This window comes from Anomaloglossus baeobatrachus, chromosome 5 (assembly GCF_048569485.1).
Source record: "Anomaloglossus baeobatrachus isolate aAnoBae1 chromosome 5, aAnoBae1.hap1, whole genome shotgun sequence".
In the NCBI taxonomy this organism is placed as follows: Eukaryota; Metazoa; Chordata; class Amphibia; order Anura; family Aromobatidae; genus Anomaloglossus; species Anomaloglossus baeobatrachus.
This window is the reverse complement of record NC_134357.1, coordinates 505,014,551-505,033,080: the sequence shown is the minus strand read 5'-3', so window position 1 is coordinate 505,033,080 and position 18,530 is coordinate 505,014,551. Positions and strand designations below refer to the sequence as shown.

General features: G+C 48.3%; 1 protein-coding gene across 1 annotated transcript in view; it reads left to right on the top strand.

Moving 5' to 3' along the window:
- Window positions 1–18,530, top strand: part of LOC142312844 (uncharacterized) — a 320,861-nt gene that overhangs the window by 133,748 nt on the left and 168,583 nt on the right. Inside the window, 1 exon segment of the mRNA XM_075351831.1 lies at window positions 7,454–7,993. Coding sequence (XP_075207946.1) covers window positions 7,454–7,993 — 540 coding nt within the window.

Genomic DNA, 18,530 nt, shown 5'->3' with positions numbered 1-18,530 from the left:
GTACAATTGTCCGCCAGGTGTCGACGTTTCGGCTAACAAGCCTTCATCAGGTCGGACAGACTTAACCTTAAACTGGAATCATAATCCGGTAAGTATGTAAGTAGCTGTGAGAACACATACGGAGACTGCCTGTATAGGGTCCCTGGGAATGCCGGCATATAGGATCACATCCTATAAAGGTACATTGGACGGAGGGAAGGAGTCTTGGCAGTCATGTGTGTCTCTTGTTTGAAGTGGCCGGAGATGTTATAATCATAGGAGTATCAGGAAGAAGGCAGCTCCTTCAGAATGACACCAAGGCCCAGGGTTCAGGCTTGGGATCAAGATAAGGGCTCGGCCGTTATTGTAGCTGTGGTTTCTATGGTGTAGTTTGGATGAAGGTTCGCTGGATAGAGGAAATACTGTGGATATGTATAAGGCGTGTGGAACTTGGGTCCAGGGTTCGCGCTCGGAGTCAGGGTAATATGCCTGATAATTGCTAATGACTTCTGTATTAAAGCCTGGAGAGAGGTCCGTTGGGCATGGAGAAAGTCAGAGGCAGCAAGAACCTGTGGTGCCGCAGAGCCAAATCGTGTGTCCTGTGGGAAACCTGCTGCAACCTACAACCTGCAGCCAAGTCTGCTTGGATGGGGAAGGCATAACAAGGGGCTGCAATTTCTTCGAGATGACAGTGCATGTACCCTTTACAATATTAGAAATTGTGGATTTCCCAACCCGAAACTGTTGATGAAGTGAGGCAAATCTCTCCCGTGGTCAAAAACCTGTTAAAAAAAAAAGTGAATAAAATTGAGTTAAATCACAGGTATTCCATTTTTATTTTTTTTTTTTAAAAAAAAAGGTTGTTTAAAACCTGTACAGGCCTTTTTTAAAATAAATATTGCACCTTGTAATATAAGAAAACTTTATACCCACATCACACGCCAGTCCACTTTCAGCGATGTTGCCAAGGAGAATGCGGTAATGGCTGCTACACTGTCACTCCTTACAGTTTGGCTGAGGTTCATGTCTACATACGAACCACAAACAAATAGCACTAATAGCTCATCAGCCGCTGACTGTTGTACAATTTGAACAGTCCAGACAATGTCACGCGAGCCCTGGGAGACCAAGACATGACGGAAACAAGAGGAGTTCATGATGTGTATATAAAATGTTTAGATTTTATAAGGGGGAATGAATAATGTAAAATGGGGTTGTACAGGTAGAAATCAACCCCTTTAACTTAAGTTATGGCAGTCAATGACCTGTCCTGCCTACTCTTCTGCTTCATTAACTAATAATAATTAAACCAAATAACTAAAGTACAGGATAACCGGTGTAGGCCACCTGACAGATACCCTTTTAAATTAAATGTAAACTGATCTCCATTTCAGAACTTACTGCAGGGTTATAAGCAGCCTTTCCTCTGCGGAAATTGGCTTTCTCATCTGTGTGTTCAGAAATGTGAGATGGGGCCGCACTATGTCTAACAGCTGATCAAACGCTGTCACAGGCGGTCGGAAATAGGAAATTAACTTCTCAGGGTGTCTTTAAAAAAAAAATTAAAAAAAATGGTGAAACAGGTGAAGATATTTGAATAAGAAAATATATATTTCTCTACAATTATAAGCATACAATAAAGCAAATGTGAATTTACCATCTTAAATCTTGGTATAAATTGGTAAAATTACCTATCTGGGTTTGATCAATGACAATGGGATGCACCCACATTCTCCTGCGTCGTATGAAAAGCTGAAAGAAAAAAAATGTAATCCAATAAACAGTTTTAAACACAAATATAAAAAGAGGCACACCAGACATTTATGACACTATAATGTATATCTTATATCTTGCAATCGAGCAAAATGTAAAAGCTGTAGAATTGCCAGCAAAAGTATCCGTTTATATGGCCTTCAAAGTGTCACGGCCATATCTCTCTGTTACTAGAGACTTGTGACAGGACCTGGGCCAGAGTCTCTCTTTGCCATCTGAGACCTTTCACATTACACGTATTCACTTTCCTTTGGAGCTGAAAGGGGTAATGTCAGTTTTGCTTTCCAGCAGCTTCTGACTACTGGCCTCAGATTCTTCCGGTTGGTAACCACTCCCTTCCCCTATACATAGTAACATTTCCCAGTAGAGAATGCTGGTTAGACCGGTGTCCCACTTACGATTGCCTCGCACGAGTTTCGCGGTGCATCACTCGTCACAGATTCACACTCTCCTCACAGGAGGGGGTCGGCTGCATAGAGATCCATGCAACCGACCCGCTCCTGTGAGCAGAGTGGGAGTCCGTGCTGGGTGATGCACCGCAAAACACGAGTGAGATACACGCGAGGCAATCGCAAGTGGGACACTGGCCTTATTCTGATTCATTCTGATGTTAGGCCCCTAAGTGGAAGGAATTGCTGGAGCCCTTGATGTGTGAAGCAGTGTAGGCTGCAGTTCTGGTCTCTGACTGCAGAGGCGCAGTGTTAACGTCATCGCACTCCGCTGCTGAGCTGACACAGCGGGAGAATGATGAAACAGGCGCGCCGATCCATCTTATCATTGCATTCAATTGTATCGGCAACTGCGATACTGATACAATTGAAAGTGTGATCCTTGGTGGGGGGGGGAGGCCAGTGACAGCGGGGGGGCACCGGGCCCCCCTGAATAATGGTGGCGTGGCCTGCCGCAATTGGCGGTACGCCCCTCCTGCCACTGCGAGTGGCCCCTCCGGCGGCCCAGGCCCCGGCATTAGTAGTAGAATACAGTGCCTTGCGAAAGTATTCGGCCCCCTTGAATTTTTTAACCTTTTCCCACATTTCAGGCTTCAAACATAAAGATAAAAATTTTAATGTTATGGTGAAGAATCAACAAGTGGGACAAAATTGTGAAGTTGAACAAAATGTATTGCTTATTTTAAACTTTTATGGGAAAGAATAAACTGAAAATTGGGGCGTGAAATATTATTCGGCCCCTTTACTTTCAGTGCAGCAAACTCACTCCAGAAGTTCATTGGGGATCTTTGAATGATCCAATGTTGTCCTAAATGACTGATGATAATAAATATAAGCCACCTGTTTGTAATCAAGTCTCCGTATAAATTCACCTGCTCTGTGATAGTCTCAGTGTTCTGTTTAAAACACAGAGAGCATCATGAAGACCAAGGAACACAACAGGCAGGTCCGTGATACTGTTGTGGAGAAGTTTAAAGCCGTATTTGGTTAAAAAAAGATTTCCATAACTTTAAAGGGAACCTGTCATCATAAATTTAGCTATCCACCTAAAAGTTTCCCCCTCTGCAGCTCCTGGGCTGCATTCTAGCAAGGTTCCTGTAGTTTTTCTTGCCCCTTTTATCCCAAAATAAACACTTTATAAAGTAGTACCTGCTCGTATGTAAATTTTCTCAATTTTCCATGTGGGCGGTCTGTCTGGTGTCTGTGCCTGTCCTCCTACCGATTTACGCCCCCCCCAGAACGCTGAATTTCAAACCTCAAGACGCCGCCCCTGGGCGCCTGAGGTCCTGCGCATGCGCTCTGCTACCGTAGCGGGACAGTGCACAGCGTGCACGTGTGACCGCTGGTGATGGTATGCGCAGGCACGATGTTATGGGCGGCGCTGTGAGTGTCCTCAGCAAGTGCCGCCCATAACCTCGTGACCGCACTTTCCTCTCTGCCTCCAGCGTTATGCGCAAGCGCTGGAGGAATGATGCCCGGACGTCCCCTCCTTCCCATCTTGCCCTGCAGCAGGAAATAGATGGGAGGAGCGGACGGAGCAGGACACCTTATTGAACCGGGCGACGCGGCGAGCATCTTAGCGACGTCAATAGTAAACAAAACATGTAAAAACAAAGTCACACATTGTCTGCTGAAACGTCACGAGGTCACGAGGTTATGGGCGGCACTTGCTGAGGACACTCACAGCGCCGCCCATAACATCGTGCCTGCGCATACCGTCACCAGCGGTCACACGTGCACACTGTGCACTGTCCCGCTACGGTAGCAGAGCGCATGCGCAGGACCTCAGGCGCCCAGGGGCGGCGTCTTGAGGTTTGAAATTCAGCGTTCTGGGGGGGCGTAAATCGGTAGGAGGACAGGCACAGACACCAGACAGACCGCCCACATGGAAAATTGAGAAAATTTACATACGAGCAGGTACTACTTTATAAAGTGTTTATTTTGGGATAAAAGGGGCAAGAAAAACTACAGGAACCTTGCTAGAATGCAGCCCAGGAGCTGCAGAGGGGGAAACTTTTAGGTGGATAGCTAAATTTATGATGACAGGTTCCCTTTAAACATCCCAAGAAGCACTGTGCAAGCGATCATATTGAAATGGAAGGAGTATCATACCACTGCAAATCTACCATGACCCAGCCGTCCCTCAAAAATGTCATCTCAAATAAGGAGAAGACTGATCAGAGATGCAGCCAAGAGGCCCATAATCACTCTGGATGAACTGCAGAGATCTACAGCTGAGGTGGGAGAGTCTGTCCATAGGACAACAATCAATCGTACACTGCACAAATCTGGCCTTTATGGAACAGTGGCAAGAAGAAAGTACTTTCTGAAAGATATCCATAAAAAGTGTTGTTTAAAGTTTGCCACAAGCCACCTGGGAGACGCACCAAACATGTGGAAGAAGGTGCTCTGGTCAGATGTTCAAAATTGAACTTTTTTGGCACAATGCCAAACAATATGTTTGCCGTAAAAGCAACACAGCTCCCTGAACACACCATCCCCACTGACAAACATGGTGGTGGCAGCGTCATGGTTTGGGTCTGCTTTTCTTCAGCAGGGACAGGGAAGATGGTTAAAATTGATGGGAAGATGGATGGAGCCAAATACAGGACCATTCTTGAAGAAAACCCGTTGCAGTCTGCAAAAGACCTGAAACTGGGACGGAGAGTTGTCTTCCAACAAGACAATGACCCCAAACATAAAGCAAAATCTACAATGGAATAGTTCACAAATAAACGTATCCAGGTGTTAGAATGGCCAAGTCAAAGTCCAGACCTAAATCCAAATCGAGAATCTGTGGAAAGAGCTGAAAACTGCTGTTCAAACACTCTCCATCCAACCTCACTGAGATCGAGCTATTTGCAAAGGAAGAATGGGCAAGAATTTCAGTCTCTCAATGTGCAAAACTGATCGAGACATACCCCAAGCGACTTGCAGCAGCTGTAATAGCAGCAAAAGGTGGCGCTATAAAATATTAACTTAAAAGGGGCTGAATAATATTGCACACCCCAATTTTCAGTTTATTATTTTTTATAAAAGTTTAAAATAAGCAATACATTTCGTTCAACTTCACAATTGTGTCCCACTTGTTGTTGATTCTTCACCATAACATTACAATTTTGTATCTTTATGTTTGAAGTTTGAAATGTGGGAAAAGGTTGAACAATTCAAGGGGGCCGAATACTTTCGCAATGCACTTTAAGCAAAACCTAAGAGGCTAAGACTGGGATCTAAGTTTTCTCCTTATGGAGAGTGACATGCCAGGTCTTGCATGCCAGTATGTGGAAACTTAAAAGCCTTGCATGCTCCTCTGGGAAATTTAATATGCAAATTGCCTCTTCTGAGAGGAAGAGCACTTGAACTCTAGTGCCACCTATTGGAAGTAGAAATCCTAAAAGTCAATATAGACCCTTTAATGAGCCTTTATATTACCTAGGCAAACAATTGGCAGACACTGTTTTTGTTTTGGGTTTTTTTAAGCCCAACATCGTGCTTTCCACCTGAGTGTGCTAAAAAAGTGACTAATGGTGCCACAAAAAAGTGCACTAGGATGCTGTTCTACTTGACACCGTCTCCAACAGGGGAAGGGTACCTAAAACCATTTCCCATCCCTCCGAACCAGAAAGTCACAGTGAGGATCAGGGACTAGAGGCCTTCCCCAGCCGAAGCCAGGGAAAGGCCCAATAGTACTCCAAGCATCTGCCCTGGCTGCCACCCAAGGGGATAACTGGTAGCCTCCGACTGTTGACTCTCATCCCAAGAGAAGACAGTTTGGGGTTCAGAAGGAACATAAAGGCCACACAATCCCCCCTAGACTTTGTCTGGAGAGGAACCCGTGAGGGCACTACATTCTAACAAAAATCCTAGTGTAAAGACACACATATACCACATATACAGTGGAACCTTGCTTAACGAGAACAATCCGTTCTGGGACTGTGCTTGTTAACCAAGTTACTCGTTCAGCAAAGCAAGATTTCCCATAGGAAATCATTGCAATGCAGACGATTCGTTCCACAACGTGTTAAATGTCCCATCCTGGTCCCCTATTCTGTCATTCCACACATACACAAACACACACAAACTGTCACGCTGTACTCTAAGATGTACAATAGCAGTACAGCGCAGTAATGTGGGACTGAGAGGATTCCTGAAACTATCTGAGAAGGTAGTTAGCTGGTAAACCACTAGGGGGCGTAAAAGTGGAGGAAACGTATGAGCAGGGAATTCCCTAGCAGAGGTAATACTAGTCAAGCCCACCAGATGGAAGTAGAGTCGTCAGAAAGCCGTGTCACAACATGAGGTCTTGTAAGTACACAAGGGCAAAGTCTAAACGTAGTCAGAGGGAAGCAAATAGTCAGTAGCCGGGAAATCATAGCCTAGAAGCGAGGGGGAGTGGGAAGACAAGACAGAATTAAGGTAAACAGATAAGGAACGAACAAGGAGACAGCGGGAGAGACACTGATGGAAACAGACAACAGAGGAGGTTAACAGGTCAGGTGAACACGGAGGTCAGGAGGGGGCAGGGCAGACAACAGGTCACTCAAGAGCAGAACACAGCAGAGCCAGAAGTATCACTGGCGAAGTCCAAGAGAAACAGTGCCCTAATAAAGCAGCCTGACCTCCAGAACGAGGCAGAAAGGATTAACCCCTAACATGACCTGCATCAGAAGTGAAACTAAAAAAAAAAAGGGTCCTTGACATGGCGGCGTGAGGACGCTGGTTTACAGAGCTCCCGCGCCTGCAGACAATTAATTGCAAATACCGCGGACCCCGCTTACCTAGGATGGCCCCTAAGAAGAAACCGGGTGCCGGACCCGCTCCTGCCTCCCCGACGGCAAGTCTGAGGCCACAGGTTTCTGACGGTGGCGGGACCCGAGCCTCCACTATCGGCCCGGAGCAAGATGGCGCCGGCAAGCCCGCGGCGTCCTCCGACGGGGGATCCTCCAGGGGCTGCTCGGCTCTCCCCCTCTTCTCACGACGCAGCACTCAAGACCAGCACGGGTGAGCAACGGGGGACAGAGTCGGCGGTGAGACCGGAGAGAGTGGGCCCAGGCATGTAGGGCTGGAGGGGAGGGGGAGCAGCTCAGTCTACCTCACAGCACGCAGCTGTAGATGGAACAGGGACCCCGGGCATGGAGGGAGCATTAGACCTGGGGGTGCCTGCCATACTCTGCACGCAGGGGACCCTTCCAGCCCCGGGGCATACAGAATCCCTGTCCCTATCACATAACCCGCCCTCTGGCCCTCCACAGGAGGACATACAAGCCTTGAGGAGGCTCATCCTGGCCCTCCCCAGCAAGAAAGACCTGGAGGATGTGGTAGCCAGAATTGAATCTTCCCAGCAGATGGCGCTATCCACTCTGAGGGAGGAAATGGTAGTGCTAAAGGACAGAATTGAGGCTACGGAACAGGCTCAGGAGTCCCTGGAGAGTAGAATGGAGAGGATTGAAAGAGACTGTGAGTCTTCTAATGCCAGTTTCAGAGATCTTGCCTTACTATTAGATGATCAAGAGAACAGAAGCAGAAGAAACAATATCAGGCTGAAGGGTATTCCTGAGGACTGGTCCCAATATCTCCTGCGCACTAATGTTCTAGCCATCTTCAACCGGGTCACTGACCGACCCCCGGAGGCTACCTATCTCTTTGATAGAATTCACAGAGTCGCAAGGCCGGGCTCCAGATCTGCCTCCTCCTCTAGAGACGTGTTATGTCGCCTGCACTATTATGGAGACAGAGAGAGGATCCTACAGGGGGCTTGGGCACACGGCCCGGTGGAGCTGGATGGGGTCATGGTGAAGCTTTTTCCAGATGTCTCCGGCCGTACGTTATACATGCGACGCCTACTTCACCCTCTCTTGCTCAGCATCAAAGAATCACAGGCCTCCTACAGATGGGGCCACCCCTTTCATTTGATTGTTCGCAAGGGGGACTCTGTGTTCCTGTTAAGGAGGCACTTGGAGCTTCCGGATCTCTATGCCTTCCTAGGGATACCAGGCTGTCCGATTCCGGATTGGATGGAGTGGGAACCCCAGGCACCTGTGGGGCGGCCGAGGAGGAGGAGTGTGGCCCGACACATCCAGGGTGAAGAAACTTGAGGAGCAAGGCACACAGCGGGACTTAAGGGGCTGGAGACGAGCCCCCGGAGGAGGTGTTGTTGGGGTGAGACGGAGCTACGGAGCTGGGAGATGGGGGGCTCGCCCACACCTCCACGTCCCTAACGCAAGTGTTCCAGCCATGAAACCAGGTTGTTCGGTTACAGTTTATTGACTCATATACATGAACTCAGCGTATTGCCTTAACTATATGCAAATTTTATTTTCATGATAATGGCTTGAGGGGAGTGGGGGGGGTGTTTCCTATTATTTTGGTCGTTTGGGGGAGGATAGTTGGTTGACCCTCCCCGGTCGCTGGGGCAGGGGGTCACTTAGTATCAATATGCGGGGCGCGGGCCAAAGCTCTGGCCGCGTGTCAGCTCTTGTCCCTATATTTTCTTAAGCAGTCCCTGGGCTGACTCCCGGTACTGCGTGCAGCAGTCTTGCTGCTATTCCACTTTCTTGCGCTCTTTTCTGATCTTTCTTTTCTCTTTCTCACCTTTTCCTTCTAAAGGTTCCCCACTTCTCCCTCTCTCCTTAGCATACCTTTTCCCCTCATACCTTACCCATCGACCCCTCCCCCCCAATCTCGCTTCTTCTCTCCCACTCCCTGATTGTCTCTCTGGGGTCTCGTGACGGAGAATGGCGAAGCAGAGGCAGGCTACACTACGGGTGGGCTCCCTAAATGTTAAGGGCCTTCATAGTCCGGAGAAACGGTCTATCCTTTTGAACTTACTGTGGAAAAATCGAGTACAAGTCGCTTTCCTTCAAGAAACACACTACTGTGAAGCCAAACCCTATAAACTCTCGGACAGAAGGTACTCCGTAGTGCATCACTCGCCCTCCCCTGATTCTAGATCTCGGGGCACGAGCATCATATTATCTAGCACGCTCCCGTGGGAATTGTTAGATTCTCGGTCAGACGATAAGGGAAGGCTTCTGATGCTCAAGGGTCGTGTCGCAACTCAGATATTTACATTTGCGGCAGTCTACTTACCTAATGCGGGTCAATGCCCCACCTTGCTGCGATACATTGAGCAGATAGAGGAATTCACTGAGGGCACTTTGGTTCTCGGGGGGGGGCTTTAATGTTGCGTTGGAGCCGGTAAGAGACAGTTCAAAAGGGGTGTCCAGCCTGCCACACTTGACGTTGCGGCGGATGAGATGGGGATTACATGACCACCAACTGGTGGACCCTTGGCGATTGATGCATCCATTAGATAAAGGCTTCTCCTTTTATTCTGCTGTTCATAACTGTTACTCCAGGTTGGACCTCTTCTTCCTCAAACATGGGGACTTACATTCTCTGGTGGATGCTTCGATCGAGTGCATATCATTCTCTGATCACGCCCTGATTACAATCACTCTGTCTCTTGGCGGCCCCATGGAGAGGAAGAGTCAGTGGATCCTGAACACCTCACTACTTAATGAGCCCGTGACAATGCAGGAAGTGAGGGAGGCTTTGACCGAATACTTTGACCATAATGGGGGGGAGGAGATGTCTCCCAACATTGTGTGGGAAGCTCATAAATGTGTTGTGAGGGGACTGTTCATCAAACATGGGGCCCGGTTGAAAAGGGAACGGGATGCGGCGGCTACATCTCTCCTGGCAGACATAAGAGAGCTGGAAGCGGTACATAAGGGGTCTCTGGACGGGGAAGTGGGTGCCAACTTGGCTAGGAAGAAGGAGGAATTACGGTCTTTATTATACCATAAGGCTAAGGGAACACTGGCTAAGTGTAGGCGACACTTTTACGAATTCGGCAATAAAAGTGTCAGGACCCTGGCTAGAGCCTTGCGGACACAACGAGCGAGGGGCTATGTCCCCAGAGTACACACTTCAGGGGATAGGTGGGCTACCTTACCGAAGGATATAGCCTCCGCTTTTAAAGATTTCTACTCCTCCCTCTACTCAATAGATGAGGGACGGTCTGAGAGGGCCAGGACGGAATTGCGTCAACGGATCCGGAAGTACATCTCGGACTCGGGCTTGAAACATCTCAAACCCGAGGACGCGGCCGCCTTGGAAAGACCTATCTCCGAGGAGGATTATTGGGCAGCGATTAAAAACTCTCCCTCGGGTAAGGCCCCCGGCCCAGATGGGTTCCCCTTGCTTTATTACAAAAATATGAACTCCCTACTGCTCTCCCCATTTTTTTCAGCCTTTAATAATATCCCACTTTCCGAAAAGGCCCCCTTGCCAAGGGACTCTCTGGCTGCTAACATAGTAGTTATCCCCAAAGAGGGTAAAGACCCTACTTCCTGTTCCAGCTACCGACCCATTTCCCTTCTTAACACAGATTTGAAGCTCTTCACCAAAATTCTTTCAGATAGACTCTCTCCTCTACTGGGGGGGATCGTTCACCCTGACCAGGCTGGGTTCATGATGGGAAGGGAAGCGAGAGATAACACCACTAAGGCGATGAACTTAATACACAAGGCCAAATCTGATGGGTTGCCTTTGATGCTCCTGTCGACCGACGCAGAAAAAGCGTTCGACAGAGTCAATTGGGTATTTATGGAAGAGGTTCTGCGGGCGGTGGGACTGGGGAGGATGATGCTCCAATGGATATGCTCATTGTACAGTAATCCCTCGGCCGCGGTTAGGGTGAACGGTCTTTTCTCAGATAGCTTCCCCATTCTTAATGGTACCAGGCAGGGCTGCCCTCTCTCGCCCTTGAACTTTATTCTGACTCTGGAACCTCTGCTTAGTTGAATTAGAGGTAACATTAACATCTCTGGCCCTAAATCCGCTGATTCCACCTACAAAATCGCGGCGTATGCTGATGACTTACTTTTCTTTTTAACCAACCCTCGGGTCTCCCTCTCCAATCTCCTGAGAGAACTAGAAACATACTCCCTCCTCTCTAATTTTAAAATTAACATATCAAAATCGGAGGCTCTGAATGTATCGCTTCCCCAGGAGCAGGTTATCTCGTTGCAGTCTGCGTTCGGGTTTAGGTGGGCCAGTCAATCTTTGAAGTATCTAGGGGTCCAGCTGGCCGCGGACAACAGTCAACTATATAAGCTGAACTATCTCCCCCTCCTGCAGTCCATTAGAACAGACTGCGCAAATTGGGGTAGGGGCCTCTTCACTTGGTTTGGGAGATGTGCATTATTGAAGATGAACATATTGCCACGTCTCCTATACCTTTTTCAGTCCCTACCGATCAAGATTCCGAGCTCCTTCTTCAAGGAACTGGCTTCACTACACACCAGATTCATCTGGGCGAATAAGCCGGCGAGACTTTCCCGTTCCCTTTTGTGCAGACCCAAGAGAAGGGGTGGTCTGGGGACGCCAGACATGAAAAAGTATTACTGGGCTACACACATGGTCAGGGTTTTGGATTGGTGCCGCCATGCTAGGATAAAGCCGTGGGTCGCCCTGGAACAGAGTTTTTCGGACATCCCTCTTCCAGCCGCTCCTTGGCTCTCGAGCTTGCCCCCGTCCTCTCTGAGATCTCATCCAACTATTGGCGCTACTTTGGAATGTTGCTCGAGAGGGGAGGTTCGTCGCCTCCTCTTGCCGGTGTCTTCCCCCATGTCACCCAGAATAGGTGATCCGGATTTCCGTCCTGGCCTTTCAGACCCTGTCTTTCGGAACTGGGTTCAGGAGGGTAGATTCAGAGCCTGTCACTTGGGGGGAGAGGGAGATTGGCCATCTCTGTCAGCTCTTAGTGGTCTCCTGCCTTCTGACCTGTTGGGGAGATGGAGGGCTATGCAGTTAAGGCACTTTATGTGCTCCCTTCCCTGCTTTACTCGGTACGCCGGGCCTTTTACGAGATTCGAGAAGTTGTGTCTGGGGGAGGGGGACGTGCGGCACGCACTTTCCCTGACGTACGACTTGTTATCGGATCCTGGGAACTTGCCCCCCCCCCCGGCCTACTTACTGCAGTGGGAAAGGGATCTAGGGATCACACTATCTGACTCGAAAAGAAATAACATCTTACTGCTGGCGCATAAAACTTCAATTAGTTCCAGACAGCTGGAGGCCAATTTCAAATTTCTGACTAGATGGTACAGAGTCCCGACTAGACTTCATAGGATGTTCCCCTCAGCTGACCCCATCTGTTGGAGATGTGGCTCCGGGGAGGGTGATTATGTGCACATTTTCTGGTCCTGCCCTTCTCTACAGCGGTTCTGGTCGGAGGTGGGGATGTCATTGGTTTGGTGATCGGCACGAATGTTACACTGGGCCCGGAATTGTTTCTTTTACAGTTATCGGAACTTCCGGCCCCTAAGTACAAGCGTTCCTTGCTGAGATTTCTGGTCATGGCTGCCAGGTCTTGCATTCCGCTTGGTTGGAAGTCCACTACCCCCCCCACACTGACACAGTGGGTCTCTAAGGTGAATGACCTCATGTGTATGGAGGACCTGACATCCTTTATCAATGACCGCCAGGACGAGTTCCATAGGACTTGGTTTCCTTGGTTAGAGTTCACCTATTCGGCGGAGTACACTAGACTGTTCTCTGTTCCGCGGCAGTCGTGAGGCCTCGGAGAAACACCACACCCCCTCCCGCCCCCTCTCCCCTCCTTCCTACCCTCTCCACAACTCCTTCTTCCCCACCCCCTCTTTTCTTTTTTCCTTTTCCTTCTCTAATTTTTCGCTTCAAGCTTTTCTCTGGCTTTGCTATCTTCTTTCAGCTGTGTATTCTTTCTTCTTTTTGTTGGGTTGGTTTATAAAATGTTTCAATTTGGTCAGACTCGAGCAGGTGCGGGGTCAAGAGCTGTGTTTGTGAGCAGACTGATACTATGCATGTCAGTGTTAAATGTTAATTTTTGCTATAATGATTATTTGCTGCCCTGTGTGGAGCAGGAGATACCCTGTACTGATTTGAGTTTGGCTTTCAAAATAAAGAATTTAAAAAAAAAAGGCTCAGCTCCAGCTGAGCCAGGAGTCAATCATGACACAAACATGTACAAACACACACAAACTCACACAAACACACAAGCACGCACACGCACATATATGGTCACCTTACCTTCCGTTCCATTGCCGGTCTCCTGGGACTTGCTGTTCTCTGGTACGGGGCCGGGGTGTGTATCGCGTTACCATAACGACGAGGGAGGAACTTCCTGGCCAGAGCGCTGACGTCAAAGGCAGAGCCGCTAGCCACTGATTGGCCAGCGCGCTGCCTTTCAGTAGCAGTGACAGGAAGTTCCTGCCTCGTTGCTATGGATGCCGATACACAGCCTGGAGTGGAGCGGCGAACTACAGGACCCAGGAGGCCGGCGATAAAACGAAAGGTACACTATATTATGTTATATTATATGCTCACCTTACCTTCCGTTCCATCGCAGGCCTCCTGGGTCTTGTAGTTCGCCGCGAGGATGTCGCGATGTACCCGGGAACTACAAGAACCATGAGACTGGCGGAGGAACGGAAGGTAAGGTGAACATAATACTGTATGTGCGTGCGTGCGTGTTTGTGTGTGTTTGTGCGTACATGTGTGTGTTTGTGTGGACTGCAAGTGCGGGTCAGTGCACGGTGGATGGACAGAACCGGAAGTGTGTGTTTCTGAGCATTTCGCTCGTACAGCAAAGCTTTCTCATAAAGCGGGTTACAAATTTACAGAAAGCTTTGCTTGTTATGTGAAATTCTCGTTACGTGGGTTACTCGTTAGGCGAGGTACCACTGTACAGTGATAAAGTAATGTAAATAGTGAAGGTTTCCTCGGCATAATGCGGGACGAAGCTCTCACAGGGAATTTAATAATTCCCCTCTCCTTGCCAAATGACCCGGAGTAATGGTGTGTGCTTAGATAAGTATGATAATTGGAAGTGCATTGTGCATAAGTGCTTTAATTCAAGTGGATTTCCCACGCCCAGTGAATTAAGGCACCATAGGGTCACCACTTCTGGGGCAGTTTGCACCTTGGGCTTTTAAAGTTACCTTGCCTAATGGCATCGATCCTGGGGGACCATGGTTTACACCGGATGGCTATATGAGCCACCTGGCGTACTAACAAGCGCAACAACCTCCATGTGCAATGTACCAAGCTACAAAGGCGGTGGGCATCAAACTGCCTTTTTGAAAGATACTATACTTGATTTTAGCCACAAGGCAAAGAAGCATGTCACCAAAGGTCCTGAAGTCCCACCGAACACAAAATCATGATGTCACTAAAGGTCATCAAGCAGTCTCCACATCAATATAGTTATACGAGTTCTTGGTTTCGATGTAATTTTTTTTCCTGATGAAGGCGAGAGGTTTTGCTAAAACCCTTTGAAAATAAAATCACTTTGATCTTTTATATCTGCATGGCAACGTGGCGTATTACCCATTCACCACCAGCCTTATACATTTTATTAAACCTAGATTAAAATCAATAAGCAAATACTTTTCATCTGCACCAAGACAAGTATGCACCATATAAGTATGATGCATGGAATTGGGCTTTTTTTCACTTTCACCCATATAATACTTCACTTTCTACTGCGCCCTCTGATCCCTACACCCAGTAATGAACTTTTCATCTCTCCCACCATCCTCCCCACCCATCTCACCTTCTCAGATATTTTCCTCCAGATTTCACCCAGTGTCTCCAGACACACACGACCATCTCATGGCCTCTCCTGCTCCCACCTACAAACACTCTCTCTGCTTCTTTTCACTGCTGGAGATATCTCTCCTAATCCTGGTCCTCCTCACCACATCCCCCATTGTCACTTCAAACCCTCATCTGCAACCTATCACAAATTTTCGCAACCTTGCTAATCTTATACCCATCCACCCGACCCCGCCTCCCCCAGCCCCACTAACAGGAGCTCTATGGAACACTCGCTCTGTCTGCAACAAACTTTCCTACATCCATGATCTTTTCATCACTAATAAGCTTTCCTTCCTTGCCATCACAGAAACCTGGCTCGCCCCCTCTGACACAGCTTCTCCTGCTGCACTTTCTTATGGTGGTCTCCATCTGTCTCACACCCCCCGCCCCAGTAACAAGCATGGTGGAGGAGTCAGCTTGCTCCTGTCCGACCAATGCTCCTTTACACCAATTCCACTGCCACCTTCTGTTACTCTCCCTTCTTTTGAGGTGCACTCTGTCCAAATCTATCCCCCTCCAAGCTCCAGCTGGCTGTCATTTACCGCCCTCTAGGGCCAGCCACTGCCTCTTTTGACCATTTCACCACCTGGCTACTACACTTCCTTTCCACCGACATCCCAACCATCATCATGGGTGTTTTTAACATCCCCATTGACACTTCCCACTCATCTGTCTCTAAACGTCTAACACTTACTTCCTCCTTCGGCCTCACCCAATTGTCTTCTGAAGCTTCTCACAAAGATGGCCACACGCTGGACCTCATCTTCACTCGCCTCTGCTCCCTATCTAACCTCTCTAACTCATCTCTCCCCCTGTCTGACTACAACCTACTCACATTCTCTTCCCTCTCTTCTCCACGTAGGCAACCCCTCCGCCACAAACTTTCACACCCTCGCAGAAATATCAAACACCTTGATTTACACGCACTTTCTCAGTCCCTTCTCCCTGTCACAGACATTGCTTCTTTACACAATGCAGATGCTGCTGCAACACCACCATCTCTGCAGCTCTCGAATCAGCTGCCCCCCTCACACACACCAAAACCCGCACAATCAACAGGCAACCCTGCCACTCGAGTCAGACTAAAGAACTGAGACGGGCTTCTAGAATTGCTGAGCGCAGATGGAAGAGGTCTCATTCCACTGAACACTTCATTGCATATAGAGGCCCTCACCACTTTCAAATCCACACTCACTGCTGCAAAACAAACCTACTTCTCATCCCTCATATCCTCCCTCTCTCCCAACCCTAAACAGCAATTCAACACTTTCAATTCTCTCCTCTGTCCTCCAGCACCATCTCCCTCTCCTCTCATCTCAGCTGAAGACTTTGCCTCTTTCTTCAAGCAGAAGATTGACAACATCAGAACAAGCTTTGGCCCACAATCTCCACAGCCCCTCATGATAGCTACTCAGCCCTCTTCCTCCAAATCCAGCTTCTCCACCATGACAGAAGACAATCTTTTCACTCTACTCTCAAGATCACATCTAACCACCTGTGCACTTGACCCCCTCCTGTCGCACCTCATCCCCAACATCACCGCAGTCCTCATCCCATCCCTAACACATCTCTTCAACCTATCACTAACAACTGGTGTATTCCCTTCATGCTTTAAACATGCCTCCACTACACCCATCCTCAAAAAGCCCTCCCTTGACCCATCCTCTGTGCCAAACTATCGCCCCATATCCCTTCTCTCCTATGCCTCAAAACTACTAGAACAGCATGTCCATCTTGAATTGTCCTCATAGCTCTCCTCCTGCTCCCTCTGACCAGCTACAATCTGGCTTCCGACCGTATCACTCTACTGAAACTGCCCTAACCAAAGTCACCAATAACCTATTAACCGCCAAAGTCAAGCGACACTACTCTGTCCTCCTCCTCCTGGACCTGTCCTCTGCCTTTGACACAGTAGGCCACTCCCTCCTACTACAGATTCTCTCATCTCTGGGCATCACAGACTTGGCCATATCTGTCGGTGTCCCCCAAGGTTTAGTTTTTGGACCGCTGCTGTTCTCCATCTACACCTTTGGCCTGGCACAGCTCATACAGTCCCACGGCTTTCAATATCATCTCTATGCGGATGACACACAGATCTACCTCTCTGCACCTGACATTACCTCTCTACTAACCAAAATTCCACAATGTCTGTTCGCTATTTCATCCTTTTTCTCAAAACAGAATTCATTGTCTTTCCTCCTCCTCACTCAACTCCTCCAACAAGCCTTTCCATCAAACTTGATAGCTGCTCACTCTCCTGTCTCACAAGCTCGTTGCCTTGGATTAACCCTCGACTCTGCTCTATCCTTCAAGCCACACATCCAAGCCCTCTTCACCTCATGCAGACTACAACTCAAAAATATCTCCCAGATCCGTGCTTTCCTTAACCAAGAATCAGAAAAAACATTAGTGCATGACCTCATCATCTCCCGCCTCGACTACTGCAACCTCCTGCTCTCTGGCCTCCCTTCCAACACTCTTGCACCCCTCCAATCTATCCTAAACTCTGCGGCTCGCTTAATCCACCTCTCCCCTCTCTATTCCCAAGCCTCGACACTCTGCCAATCCCTTCACTGGCTTCCCATCGCCCAACGACTCCAGTTCAAAACATTAACCATGACATACAAAGCCATCCACAACCTGTCTCCTCCTTACATCTGTGACCTAGTCTCCCGGTACCTACCTGCACTCAACCTCAGATCCTCACAAGATCTCCTTCTCTACTCCTCTCTTATCTCCTCTTCCCACAATCGCGTACAAGATTTCTCCCGTGCCTCCCCCATACTCTCCATAGAACGCTCTCTGAGGTAGAGCGTTCTATGGAACGCTCTACCTCAGCATATCAGACTCTCCCCTACCGTGGAAAGTTTCAAGAGGAACCTCAAGACCCATCTCTTCCAACAAGTTTACAACCTACAATAACCCTCAGTCCAGTACACCATTGCGCAACCAGCTCTGTCCTCACCTATTGTACCATCACCCATTCCCTGTAGACTGTGAGCCCTCGCGGGCAAGGTCCTCTCTCCTCCTATACCAGTCTGTTTTGTATTGTTAATGATTGTTGTACGTATACCCTCTTTCACTTGTAAAGCGCCATGGAATAAATGGCGCCATAATAATAATAATAATAATAAAAAATACCCGCAGTAGGTAAATAAATAAATAGTAATAAGGAAAAAAGAAAGAAAATTCTTACAGACTCTACGAGCTTCACACTGGGACAGCTTCAAAGGATAGGTGCAACAACAGAAAAAGTCAGTGGCAATCCACACAATACTAACAGATGGGTACTTTGATCATAAAAGTATAAAAATCATCCCACCGCAACATGGTGTACCCGATCAGAATGGTTCCTAACTCTAGTATCTCACCTGGTTTTGTGCCAACAGGTCTCAAATACATAGGGGCAGAGCAAGGCCTAGCCCTAACTGTTTTACACCTGTCTGTGGAAAGCTAAAAAGATAAGATACGCTGTCCAAAAGAGAAGGAGGGGGGGGCACGCCTAAGTTGACAATTTGATGAATTTGGCCGTGAGATGAAGGCCGACACTACTGAAGACATAGCAAGCAGATGCTGTGTGGATGCTCAATTACTAAATGTGATAGGAAGCCAAGGCAAACTTCGACTGCAGACACGTGTTTCAGTATTTTTGACTCTCCTCAGTGCAAAGCCAGAGAAATATTT